The sequence below is a fragment of the Somniosus microcephalus genome, chromosome 16 (genome assembly GCF_052327205.1).
Source record: "Somniosus microcephalus isolate GS21.2 chromosome 16, FLI_Smic_1.0, whole genome shotgun sequence".
In the NCBI taxonomy this organism is placed as follows: domain Eukaryota; kingdom Metazoa; phylum Chordata; class Chondrichthyes; order Squaliformes; family Somniosidae; genus Somniosus; species Somniosus microcephalus.
The window spans coordinates 32,586,848-32,601,100 of record NC_141002.1 but is presented as its reverse complement, the minus strand read 5'-3'; the positions used below and the strand labels follow the sequence as shown (position 1 = coordinate 32,601,100).

Below are 14,253 nucleotides of genomic sequence, written 5' to 3'. Positions count from 1 at the left end.
TTAACCCCCTTTAAATGGTGTGGTTACACCTTGCATTAAAAACTGACTGCAGTCGCATATTCAGCAGTGATCTACTACATTCTTGTTCAATAATAGAGTACTGTAATAGAGTTACCCCTTGAACTGTCCTACGTATATAGTGGGCAAATCGCGTTAGCACGAACGTGCCCGCTATAGGTGGTGGGGACAGTATTTATAGCTGTAACACAATATCAGCATTTTTCTGACTGTTTAAACATTACTCTTTTGGTTTATGAACTCATCTGCTATTTTTAGTCCAGCCTTTAATATCCAAATTTGCCAATTACACAAAGATATGTGGCATTGTAGGCAGTGTAGATGGAAGCATAAAATTACAAAGGGGTATCGACAGATTAAGTGAATGGGCAAAACTGTGGCAAATGGATTTCAATGTAGGCAAATGTGAGGTCATCCACTCTGGATCTAAAAAGGATCAAACAGGTTACTTTCTAAATGGTGAAAGGCTAAAAACAGTAGAGGTCCAAAGAGATTTGTGGGTTCAGGTACATAGATCATTAAAATGTCATGAACAGGTACAGAAAATAATCAAAAAGGCTAATAGAATGCTGGCCTTTATATCTATAGGGCTAGAGTACAAGGGGGTAGAAGTTATGCTGCAGCTATACAAAACCCTGGTTAGACCACACCTGGAGTATTCTGAACAGTTCTGGGCATCACACCTTAGGAAGGATATATTGGCCTTAGAGGGAGTGCAGCGTAGGTTTACCAGAATGATACCTGGAATTCAAGGGTTAAGTTACGAGGAGAGATTACACAAATTAGGGTTGTATTCCCTAGAATTTAGAAGGTTAAGGGGTGATCCGATTGAAGTTTTCAAGATATTAAGGGGAACAGATAGGGTGGATAGAGAGACACTATTTTTGCTGGTTGGGGATTCTAGAACTAGGGGGGCATAGTCTAAAAATTAGAGCCAGACCTTTCAGGAGTGAAATTAGGAAACACTTCTACACACAAAGGGTAGTAGAAGTTTGGAACTCTCTTCTGGAAACAGCAATTGACGCTAGATCAATTGTTAATTTTAAATCGGAGATTGATAGCTTTCTGTTAACCAAAGGTATTAAGGGATATGGGCCAAATGCGGATACATGGAGTTAGGTTGCAGATCAGCCATGATCTCACTGAATGGCGGAACAGGCTCGAGGGGTTGAATGGCCTACTTCTGTTCCTATCAGCCATCTGTTGTTCTCTAGTTACTATAAATGTAGTAGTCAGTGAATACAGAATGTACTTGTATTTATATGGTGCCTTTTACATCCTCAAGATGTCTCAGCCAATGAATTACTTTTGCAGTGTAGTCACTACTGTTATGTAGGCAAACGCAGCAGGTAATTTGCTCAGAGCATGGTCCCACTAACAATAATGAGATAAATGACCAGTTAATTTGTTTTGGTGATGTTGGTTAAGGGACAAATGTTGGCCAGGACACTGGGAGAACTCCGTCACTCTTCCTGGAATAAATTCATAGGATCTTTTACATCCACCTAATTCGAAAAATGGGGCCTCTGTTTAACATCTCATCCAAAAAAAATCGCACCTCCCTCAGTACTGCACTGAAGTCAGCCAAGTCCTATGAGCAGGACTTGAACCCATAAACTTTGGACTCTAAGGGAAATGTGCTACCACCAAGCCAAGCTAGAATAACAATGCAATATGCAACAAAGGAGCCTTGTGGTACTTCTGTCAAGCATGTGGTGTGATTATTCACTTATCATGGCCCGGATTCTGCGGCGAAGTGACGGCGCTCACCGCAGGCTCTGTGGCATTAATTTCCACTTTTCCAACATGACTTTCCATCTGGCGCCATCCACAGGGGATCTATGGCGTCCGGCGACAGTGATGTCATCAAGCAAGCTGAGCAGCCAGTCACGTTGAAGAATTCTCACAGACAGCAAAGCAGGAAGTAAAAAGCAGGTTTTATCATTCATTTTTTAATAATTTTACAGAAAGCAAAATGAAGATTGGGACATACACATGGAATTAAGGTAGAAGCTGAAATATCAAACCAACTATAAAAAATAAAATTAAAATTAATTTTTATTATTTTAAAAATCTATGGAATTTTTATCATGGAATGGAACTTATGACACTCCGCAATATAAACATTTTCTGGGCCAGAGAGGTTCAAAAGTAATTATGACTTAGTACACCGTTAAAAACTCAGTTACATCTCATTCAGCAAGGCTTAACTTTTTCAAAGGTTTTTAAAGCAAGAATAGCACGTAAAAAGTTGACGTTCACATCAAATCAGTGATTTCCAATTAATTTCCATCTGCGAAGACTGCAACAGCGTTACCTGTGGAGGAGCAGGGTATCACTGACAGCAACCTCTGGATTTCCACATTTAACTGTGCCTGTGCGGACATCAGAAGTGTCTGTCGGTTTTACAGAGTAATGACGGCGAATGCTGACAGTTTCGCCGTCATTACAACCACAAATTCCAGGCCAATATGTACTAGCGACAGAAAGGTACATTTTCACCTTCATCAAATGTGCGATATCCTGACAGAGCAGATCGCCCGCCTGTTACAGAATCCATTGGATTTTCGTTCCATTGATTCCAATGGCATGAAGGTGAAAATTTAGGAATTTATGCATGATTGCAGATTATTGTTTGCTCATCCTGCAGAAATGGCATTACAAATACTGTTTAATACCCCAGTGAATATCAACCACCATTACTTTCTGCTGCCACATCTACCATTTACTATGATTGCAATTTGCCCAGCTCCAAGGAGGCGGGTTTGGAGGCGGGACAGTTGGGAAAAATCGCAAAAAGTAAGTGCGGGTTCGGAACCCACCTCCAACCCACCAGTGGCTGTCAAAGTCACCACCACACTCAACTTTTTTGCCTCAGGCTCCTTCCAGGGATCAGGAGGCCAGCTAACGAGGCTGAGGAGCGCTACAACGCCAACCACATTTCGATCAGGTCCATCATCAAACAAACCATTGGCTTGCTGAAGATGCAATTCTGATGCCTTGACAGGTCAGGTGGAGCCCTGCAGTATTCAGCAGCCAGGGTCTCCAGAATGGTCGTGGTCTGCTGTGTACTGCACAACATGGCTCAGCATCGTGGCTTGCAGCTTCCTGACGTGAAAGTGTCTCAGTTCATAGCCTCCTAGGATGAGGAGGAGGAGTAGGAGGAGGAGGAGTAGGAGGACCGAGCGGCGGTGCATCTACCAGCAGCAGCATCAGCACGCGAGCACATGGCTGCCCGTGATGCAAGGGATGCACTCATCCTGGCCAGATTTGCTTAGGTTGCCCATTGTGGCACATGTGCTTGGCTCCTTCTTAACACATGATAGACAATGGACATGACTCTTTGGCTTCCTTTCACTCTGACCACCAACCTGACCACGCAAGTGTCGCGGAGCCCGCAATGTGGAGCTGCCTAAGCCGAAATAACAGATGCCATCACGCAAACAGTTTGCCATCACCTCATTTTAATACATTCACACAGGGATGGCCTTTCATCAATAAACAGAAAAAATGGTCAAGATGGCGCCCGAGACGGTCCGGCGCTAGCGCGCTCTCCCTGCTTCGGGCGGCCCGCTCTCACAACGAGGTGTTCGGCGAGTCGGGCGGAAGCAGCGCAGCGCATCGGGATGCAGCAGCAGCCACGTCGACCCGTTAGGGCACGTTGGCCGGCTGCTCCTCAGTGGGAAGGCATTCCTGGGAGGAGGGGAGCCGAGCATGGCGGCCAGAGGCCGGACCGGAAGCGGGAGAAGCAGGCCCGGGCCGTTGGACCGTGGAGCCGGTGACGGTGAGGTGGAGGCCTCGGCGACCGGAGGATGTGTTCGGCGAGTCGGGCGGAGGCAGCGCAGCACATTGGGACGCAGCAGCAGCCACGACAACTCGCAGTCTGACTGGAAGGAGGGGAGCCAGGAATGGTGGCCAGAGGGTGAGCGGGAGAAGCAGGCCACCACACATGGAGCCGAGCCGGCAACAGTGAGGAGGAGGCCGCAGGGACGAGGAGACGGAGCGGCTGAGGGACATCGTGCTCCCACTGCCACTGGATGCCAAAGAATTGACTTTCTGAACACGGCACTGTAAAAATAGCTGACGTGTCCCTACGGGGAGTAAGCATTCCATTGTACTAGTACATATGGCAAATAAAAATAAAATTGAATTGAAGTGCCTACCCCTGTGACTAACGGTGCTTTATTTTTCTCTTATGCATGCTCCTACGTGGTGCTCCCCCTGTGGCTTCAGCAGAAGTGGAGGCCCCTTACTCACTTTCCTGATGCTCCTGCTTCAACACCTTTGGTGGGCATCCTCTGGGTTTACGAGCCTGTGAGGACTCACCAAGCGTCTGCTCATCCTGCGGCAGTGCAGGAGTTGAAACGTCTATCTCAGTTGGGTGTGGACTCCGACGGGGCTCTGACCGCGGGCTCTGCAGTGGCAAGGAAGTGTGAGCGCTTGGAGAGGAGCCCCCACTTCCTTGTTCTCTGCCACCAACTTCCCTCTCATGGGTCAGGTCCACTTCAGCGCTTGCAAGTGGCTTGAGAGCACCTTGCTGCACATCAGGGGGGCCATGGGGATCTGTATCTGCACTGGCAGTCCTACTCAAAAGGACTTCTATGAAGCTCTGGTTTCTCTGCTCAATAGCGGCCCATCGCTCCTCCGGAGATGTCAGTCTATTCTGAACATTCACCATGTTTTCCAGACTCTGGCAACTTAGGTCCTCCATGGCCGTAGTCATCCTCTACCATAGACACCCTTTCCAGAGAGGTAGACACCCTTTCCAGAGAGGTGGCCATCGTTTCCACGGAGGTAGCCATCCTTTCCACGGAGGTTGCCATCCTTTCCGTGGTGGTGTGTTCATACGCCATTGCCTCCACAAAGGCACTGCTCATGTTAGAGTTGGACTCCTCCATCCTCTCCACACTCGCAGTGACCCTGGAGACAAAACCTGTCAGAGTCTCCTGCACCTGCTCCTGGAGTTCCAGCACCGCTCTCCTTCTGGATGGACCCAGAGGCACAGGGTCCACATGCAGCAGAGCAAAGCTAGGAGAGTCCTGCGACCTCTGACAAGGACTCTCCACTGCTGTCCCTGTCTCCACCACCTGCTGATGCTCACCTGTGAGCTGTGATACACACAGTGACAACACTACTCTATGTCCTGTAAGTCCCACCGAGGTGTGTGTGTCTGCGCTGGTGCTGGGTGCACTTACATCTGCTGACGCTGTGTGCAGGTTCCCCTGAGGAGTCTTGCTGCTCAGCCTCTTCCTCGTCGACAGTGCGGGGGGGGGGTGGTGGGGGGCACTGTCGATGGTCCTGTGGGGGAGTAAAGGCATTTGACGGAAGTGTGGCATACACATGCAATAGTGCAGATGCTCAAGTGGCATTCTAATAATGTACACCAGCAGCCATTTCAGTCACTCAAGCAGTGTAAATGAGAGAGAGGCAAAACTATTCTGTCACCAGCTAGCTCTGCATCACCCGTCTGTCCATCCCCCACTTCCACCTCCACCTCTGCGCCGGCGATGTCCAGGGCCGCCTCTTCAGCCTGGGTGAGAAGGGCTAGGGAAGGTGGCCCTCCTCCTGTCTTCGCCCTTTCCCTTCTATTGTGGGCTCTCTTTTCCTGCAGTGAGGGAGACAAGTGGAGTTGGACTGAGAATGATGGAGTGAGTGTAGAGAGTCCAGAGCATAGATGCTTAGAAGGAGACAAAGATGGAGTGAGGTACCATGTCCAAGGCCCCTCCCTGTGCGTTGTTAGTCGTTGTCATTACATAACATTGAAAGGGAGTGTGAGGGCAGCATAGTCGAATAGTGAAGTGATTCTTTTCATAGAGTGAGAGGGGTGGTGAAGGGTGCAAGGGTTGTAAGGGTAAAGTGGGATGTGGAGGAGGAGGTTGACAATGCAGAGTGCTGGTAATGAGAGGAGAAGGGGAGTAGAAGGAGGGTCAAGCTGATGGTATACTCACTTTGCCTGAACTTACGGCACTGCAGCCATGTTCTGCTGCACACAAATCTGGAGGTTATATCCCTTGCCAGCTAGACCCACACAGCCTTGGTTTCTTTGGGAGGCCTCTTCCTCCCAGATGAGGGGAAGAGCACCTCCCTGCTAGCTCTCGCCCCCTCAACCAGGATACCCAGCGCCTCATCCGTGAACCTCAGGGAGGCCTTTGCCATGGAGCTGGCCATTCTTCTATGTGGCGAAAGTTTGGAGGTGGTGCACCATCGACCAAAAACCAGTGGAATGAGCCAAGGCAGCAAGCAGCCCTTAAATGAAGCTGGATAAGTGATGTCAGCAGAAGTGAATTTCAGTCCCAAAAGACTAATTGGCCCAGGGGAACCTACACCTCTGAAATTAACTGGCCAATTAGGGAAAAATCACAATTTTTTCCCACCTGACAGTGGAGGCAGGTTTGGAACCCGCCCAAACCAAAACCCACCTCCAACCCGCCGCCAATGGGAAAATCGCCCCCTATGTATCAAGATTTGCAAATAAGTTAAAATATCTCTTGAAATAACAGCACATCACAGAAAACAATTTCAGCACTAACATCTAATTAAGGGCTTCAGATAAAGTTCATTACTCATTCGAGCTTTGCTCTTGTTCTTTTATAGAAGAAAACATACATGTAGTACAGACCGTATTACCTTCGAACCCTTTGCCAGGGCAAAGCCGCCACCAACAAGTAATGATATTTCCCAAATCATGCATGACTGGACCTTTTTCCAAGTAATAAGTGAAGTGTACTCCTTCTCCTCTGTAAGAGGATCAAAGGTAGGTAGCAAAAGACATGAGGAAACCTTGGTATCCTGGCTAACACACACATTGCAAACAAATAGGGTAAATTTAAGTGTCAAACTACCTTTTTTAAAAAAGCAGATTTTTTCTTTTATTTTGTACACATACCGCCCTGCCCCCTTCCAACTGCTTAACATTCACATGCAACAGATCTCAATAGATTTCGATCACCTGTCTCATTAACTCTCTCGGAAAATGGATTTTGATTTTGACCAGATTACACCAATCGCCCATGACTTGTGTATAAAGTGTGTCAGAAGTTCCTTCTTCTGGTTTAACAGTGTTCTTTGGGGCTCCCACTCTTAGTCTAGGAATGGGTGCTGTTACTTGAATAAGAAAAAAGCTGAAAGAATACTTTGAGACAGAAGCAAAGACTATTGGCACAGTATGTTGCAACAGGCTAGTTTGCAGAGTGCTCAATATGAGTTACACCCGTGGGAGGTGCTGAGTGAAAGCTAAGTGCTCACCACTTTGTGTGGGAGGGGAGTAGAAAATGTGAAAGTCAGCATTATGTTGTTCTCGTACCTTCCTAGTACCCTACCCAGTGCAACAAAGGCATTGGACTTGTAACAAGCCACATGCCTTAGTCGTGTATTAGTAAATAACACACCCTCAGAAACATTGTTAAAAAGCAAGAACCTCCAACATAAACAGATAGGCTTTCTAATGAGAATAAAATTCATGAATAAATTCATCAATAAAATATTTACCAGGAAATAAAAAGACACAATGTAATTGTCATCATTCAGATAGATGACCTTTGTGAATGAAAGGAATGTGAAGGGAGTTACAGTTAGAGCAAGGTACCTGCCTCAGTTCCTAAGATTTTCAACTTACATTCACCCTTGTTACTCAGCAATTCTGAATTCCCATAATGATGCAAATAGATAAAATATAACAATGTTCTCACTTCTCCCTTTCTCTACCTTGCCTCCCCCCACAATGATTAGACTTTTCCAACTGTCAGCATTGGCAACTCATAAGGAACTTGTAGTATTCAACATCTTAAAAATCTGTTTAGTCTTCCTTATAGGGTCTCAAAATGCCTTCTCGCTAATAAGGTCACAATTGATAACACATTATGTAATTATATAGCAGCATTTTTTAGAAGGTCCCAGTTCATAGAATCTTACAGCACAGAAGGAGACCATTCAACCTATTGTGCCTGTGCCAGCACTTTGAAAGAGCTATGCAATTAATCCCACTCCCCTGCTCTTTCCCCATAGCCCTGTAAATCTATATCAAATATATATCTAATTCTCTTTTGAAAGTTACTATTCTATCTGCTTCTACCATCCTTTAAGGCATTGCATTCCAGATTATAACAGCTCGTTGTGTAAAAGAATTTCTCCTCATCTCCCCCCTGGTTCTTTTGCCAATTATCTTAAATCTGTCTCCTCTGGTTATCGACCCTCCTACCAGTGGAAAGTGTTTCTCCCTCTCTGCTCTATCAACACTCTTCAGAATTTTGAACTCCTCAATCAAACCTTCTCCGCTCTAACGAGAACAACTCCAGCTTCTCTCATCTCTCCACATAACTGAAGTCCCTGTTAACTGAAGTGCTCCTGTTGATCATTACTCTCGGACACTGCACAAGTAGTTGTTATACATTGAATCCTGCAGAATTCAACTGCAGCATTTCTATAAAAGAATTGTTATTATATTGAAATACTCTTAGGCTAAAATGTGTTTGATTGAGCACTGGGGACTGAATGGCCAACTATTGTGCTATTGTATCAAGATGCATGTTTCTGGGCGATTGAACTGGAGGCCAACTATTGCAACGGAACATTGTCCAGAAGCCCACAATTCTACTTTATTCCATGGGGGCGGATAGTTCCGCTTTTTGGAGACCCTCCGCCCGCAGAAAACCCTTACAATTTTTACACCTGGTAAAAGCAGGCGTAAGGCCAGGATAAGAGTTGAAAAAAGCTTTTAAAAATTCACTGATTTATCATTTAAAAATACTTTTAAAAAAGGTAAGTTTATTTTTAGCCTCGTAAAAAACTTTAATTTTTTTTTCAAAAATTAAATTTTTGTTTAAAATACTTAATTTATTGTAATTTCAAGTCATTTTAAAAATGTGATTTTTTAAAAATTTATTTGAAGTTTTACTATGTTTTGGGGGTGATCTCCATTCATATATTTGACAGGTCTTCCTGTCAAATGTATGAAGGGAGATTCCCTTCTGTGATTGGCTCCCCATGGCCCACGTGATCCCAGGGACGTTGCGAACTACCTGTGCCTCTGGGATACGTGGGCCCTGCGCACTTCAAGTTTGGAGAGGCCCAGGTTTGGAAGCGTGTGCTTCCCGGGAGCCCTCAGGTAAGGGCATAGATTTTTCCAGATCGCAGGCCTCCGCCCCAGGAAGGCCTGCGATCGGAAAATACGGGCCCTTAGCTTTGGGATTTTGCCAAATGCAAGATGGAATATTGGGATTGTGACCCTTTACAACAAATCAATAAGTAACCTTAATGCACAGTACATCATAAAACTCATGATGGCCTGTGGTGTTCTCTTTCAATGGGCCAGATCGCAGCCTGAATTTTGAGAGTGAGAAACAGTTATTGGGATTGATGCTAACCTGTTCAGATCGTAGTTAAAACTTATAAATAAAGTGAAATATCTGAAATAACAACTCAACTCTTTTTTATAGCTGAAGCAGGCTTCTCAGCAGGCAAGATAAAAAAATGAGTCCTAACAGGAGGGTTTCAGTGGAATCTGTGGCAAAGCCTTTGTACTTGCAGAAGGAAGATTTACATTTCATTTGTATTAGGACTTCCTAATTGACAGAAAAGCTCTGCTCCTAAAAACTAACAATAGCAGCAATATTCCATGGCATGTTCTAAAATAACCTTCATGTGGGAAAAAAATCAAGACAATCTGATTCTGCATCCCATAACACAACTATATGAGTTATAATCAACAATTTTCTGAGGCTGAACCAGATTGTTTGCAACCTTGACGTCCTATTCGACCCTGAGATGAGCTTCTGACCCCATATCCTCTCCATCACCAAACCCAACTAATTCCACCTCCGTAACATCCAACCTAGCCTCAGCTCACCTGCTGCTGAAACCCTCATCCATGCCTTTGTTCACTTTGACTTGACTATTCCAATGCTCTCCTGGCCGGCCTCCCCTTTTCCATTCTCCATGAACTTGGGCTCATCCAAAACTCTGCTGTCCATGTCCTAACTCGCACCAAGTCCAGTTCACCCATCACCCCTGGGCTCGCTGACCTACATTGGTTCCCGGTCTGGCATATTTATTCCAATGTTGGGAGGACTCGTAAAAATCAACATTTCATTGTGCAGTACACACGTCTGCTGCATATATGACAAATAAAATTGAATTGAATTGAATTGAATTGAATTGGTAACGCCTCGATTTTAAAAATTCTCATCCTTGTTTTCAAATCCCTCCATGTCCTTGCCCTATTTCTGTAACCTCGTCCAGCCCTCCAACCCTCCGAGATCTCCACACTCCTCCAATTCTGGCCTCTTGCATCCCCAATTTTAATTGCTTCACCACTGCCGGCCGTACCTTCAGCTGCCTAGGCCTTAAGCTCTGGAATTCCCTCCCTAAACCTCTCCGCCTCTCCACATCTGTCTCCTCCTTTAAGAAGCTCCTTAAAACCTACCTCTGTGATCAACCTCCCCTAATATCTCCTTATGTGGCTTGGTGTCAAATTATGTTGGATGATGGCCCTGTGAAGCGTCTTGGGACGTTTTACTACGTTAAAGGTGCTATATAAATGCAAGTTTTTGTTGTTATGGTATAGCGGGCAGGTGGCTCAGCTGCTTCCAGCTGTCTATCAATTCTGTTCTGAGCTACCACTGATGTATGACTACAGCTCAGTGACATCTCTTCCTTGGATCTCTGCTCCCCACGTGAGATATTGTCTGCCTTCCACTCGCTGCTTCTCTACAGAAATGCAGCTGGAGGGGCAACTCAGAAGGATAGGCATTGTGGGGCTAAATCCACAATTCGTCCCTCTGTGCAACTGCACATTGGTGCTTATACACACTGCACCAACCTTTCTTCTCTCTATACTACTAAACTGTCCAATTAGGCATGTTGTACTCTTTCTATAGTGTATCATTTAAAGGCTAACCATCTCTTAAATATTTGAACATAAGAATCCAAAGGCATTTCAACAGTTGCTTCCAAGACAGAAACTACAAATGCTCATTAAATAATATTGTTAGTTAGTGTCAGAGCTAAAATTAAAATAAAGCACCTTATCATATCAAAAAGTCACAAAGCACTTCACACAATGAATTACATTTGAAGTACATTGTTACATAGATAATTGCAAATGAAATTCTGCAGCAGCAGCATCTCATGAACGGCTATGAGCTGAAGGACCAGTTGATCCTGTTTTTGTGCTATTGATTGAAGAAGGAATGTTTGGCTGAGGGCTAGAAATTCATTATCGCCAAGGAATGGGTGGTGTCAGTAGAAAAGTTGGAGAATTAGCGTCAGACGCAAATGCTTTAGACTGCATGAAAAATTCGTCCTCACTGCTCAATAAAATGATTGGAGTCCTAAATCAAGTCTTAAAACCCAAATTTATTGGCATTAGACTTAAAGGGTGGACCAAAAGGGTGCAGTCTAATCGCAACTCATGATTGCCACATGCTTTTTTCACTACTTAAAGGGGAGGTTCATTGATGCTGCAGCACCTCATTCTCAGCATTGCCGGCTGTGCAGCTGCCTCAGCAAGCAGAAGCAGAACAAGGAGAAGGAGCCAGAGGACTGAACCAGGTGTGCTCATGGCAGGTCCACGCTCCAGCTAGAGAGCCCGCAGATTCTCCGATGAAACATTGGAGGCATTGGTTTTCGCTATGGAGAGATGGAGGGCGGTGCTCTACCCGGCAAGTGGCAGGAGGCCCTCACCACAAATCTTCCACACCATGTGGAGGGAGGTAGCGCAGCACATCTCAGGCAGCACTACATACTACATACCACCATCTGTAACACAGTCTTCACACACTGCCCAAAGCGCCACACCCCCAGCACTCACCCACCGACAATCTCTACCTAGCAACACTCACACCAACATCTCACACCTTGCACACAATGACAGCTATTCAACTATGGCAGGCACAAGGGTCATTAGTTATTAGAATTCATGTGATATGTGTGATATGTTTACAGATAAACTTATTAATGGTCTTTGAAATATTTTGTGCTCTCTCTCATTTCACCTTTGTGCCCAGGAGGACACTGTGATATGCCATGAGACAGGGACTGTATGATGGGGATGTTGTGAGCTATGGGGATCTGGGGTTTCATTCATGTGAATCAGAATCTGATGAGCCGGTCACGGACAACCCGTCCAGAAGGCCAATTGTCTCGCTGCCTCCTCCCTCCCTCCTGTTCCTCCTCGTCCTCATCCTCCTCCTCATCCTCTTCTGCCTTGTCCTCCTCCTAAGGTGGTCCCTCAATCCCTGCTGGCAAGAGCTGTGCCCTCATGATAGCCAAGTTGCGGAGCATGCAGCAGACCATCACGAAATGGGGCACCTGCTCAGCCGAGTACTGGAGGGCTCCTCCCAAGCGGTCAAGGCAGTGGAATCGTTGCTTCAATAAGCCAATGGTCTGCTCGATGATGTTCCTGGGGGCAGCATGGCTCTCATTATATAAGTGCTGGGCATGAGTGTTGGGGTTGCAGAGGGGAGTCATGAGCCAGGTGGAGAGTGGATAGCCCTGGTCTCCAAGCAGCCACCCTCGAGCTTGATATGGTGGCTGGAAGTGCTGGCGCAGGATAAAGGCATTGTGGCTGCTGCCAGGATAGCGGGCATTGACATTAAAGATTCGCTGTCTGTGGTCACACACCAACTTCACATTAAGTGAGTGGTAGCCTTTGCGGTTGTGGAAGATTTCAGGATTGTTATGCGGTGCCTGCAAAACCATGTGGGTGCAGTCGATGGCATCCTGCACCATGGGGAATCCCGCTATCCTGACAAAACCACATGCATGCTCATCCTGCTTCTCTCTGGTGATTGGGAAGCCAATGTAGTCCCTTCTCCTGCTGTAGAGAGGCTCTGTGACCTCCCGGATTCAGTGATGGATGGCGATCTGTGAAATGTTGGCTATGTCTCCTGCTGCAGACTGGCAGGAGCCACTGGCGAAGAAATTGAGGGCCATGGTGACCTTGACTGCCACTGGGAGAGCCATGGTCGACCTGGTCTGAGGCTGGATGTCTGGTTGCAGGAGGTGGCAGAGTTCTGTGACCACCTCCTTCGTGAAGCGGAGCCTTCTAATACACTGCTCCTTGCTTAATTGAAGGTAGGAGACGTGCTCTTGGAATACCCTCGGAGGTTAAGGCCTCCTGTTGAGAGCCCTGATGGCCCTCCTCCTCCCTCTGCGTACATGTTCCCGTATTTCTTGCTGCCTATGCCCCTTCCGCCATAGATCCTGGATCCTGGAGGTTGAGGAGGCATGCCAGTGCAGCCCCCATTAATGTTACCAAGTGAAGCAGTTTGAATCTTTGAAGAATAAATGTAGCTACTTTTTAGTTGCCGGAAGACGCCTGATACAAAAAAACCTTGAAATGACTGAATGAAACTGTTACAGTGGGTGAAAGTAACAAAAAAACACTGAAACTGCACTAACTTGACAGCTGCAAGTGATTACTGATGATCCTTTAAATAACATCCCTGGAGCCAGCTTCTTGGTACTGCATGCTGCATGTCGGTGTTAACTCCAGGCGGTGAGGTAAGTGATGAGAATCAATTTTGCAAATCAGGCGGTCAGTGAGCATCACACAATCACTGACGTCACCATCTACCTGGTGTTGGCGTTCCCGGCAATACCTCTCAACGACGGCGCTATTGGAGGGGGGCTGCATTCGCCATGCGGCACTGGATTTGCCTCACCCTGGCAATACTGGTCTAGTGCCCCATTAGCGCCATCTACTGGAACTAAGGGGATGAATTTTTCCCCCTGAGAGAACTCCCTGTTCTTCCTCGAATAAGCAGTCCTTCTGATCGCAGCGGTAATATTTCAAAACCAGTGACAATCTTTATGTGGGAGACCATGATACAGGTCAATGCATTTTTATCATTTAGAGATGGATGTTTCATTGCTGAGGTATAAAATAGTTAGCATGATCACCATATGACAAAGACCTTCTTATACCATGTTGTGGTCCAAGTGGTCACTCATTAGCATGACTACTCCTACGAGGTGCTCCCCTGGATAAACTGGTGGAAGGCTGCTGTTGCTCATGTTCAGATGATTGTGTCCAGTGACTTCTTAGTAGTTGAGCCTGTGAGGGTCCCGGCTATAGACAAAGCACCTTGACTGCTGCTGGAGCAGTCTGGCTCACTGTGGAGGGCACTGATTGAGGGGGTGGTGAGGGAGCAGGTGTGCTGACATCCTAAGAGAGGGCAACACCTGCCGATCTCATTGCGTCACTGCTGCTCCCATGGGCCTGCGGCTCAGCAGTTC

At 46.4% G+C, this 14,253-nt stretch overlaps 1 protein-coding gene across 1 annotated transcript in view; it reads right to left on the bottom strand.

Moving 5' to 3' along the window:
* Positions 1-14,253, bottom strand: part of slc13a1 (solute carrier family 13 member 1) — a 78,649-nt gene that overhangs the window by 9,888 nt on the left and 54,508 nt on the right. Inside the window, 2 exon segments of the mRNA XM_086009787.1 lie at positions 6,646-6,785; positions 9,482-9,536. Coding sequence (XP_085865913.1) covers positions 6,646-6,785; positions 9,482-9,536 — 195 coding nt within the window.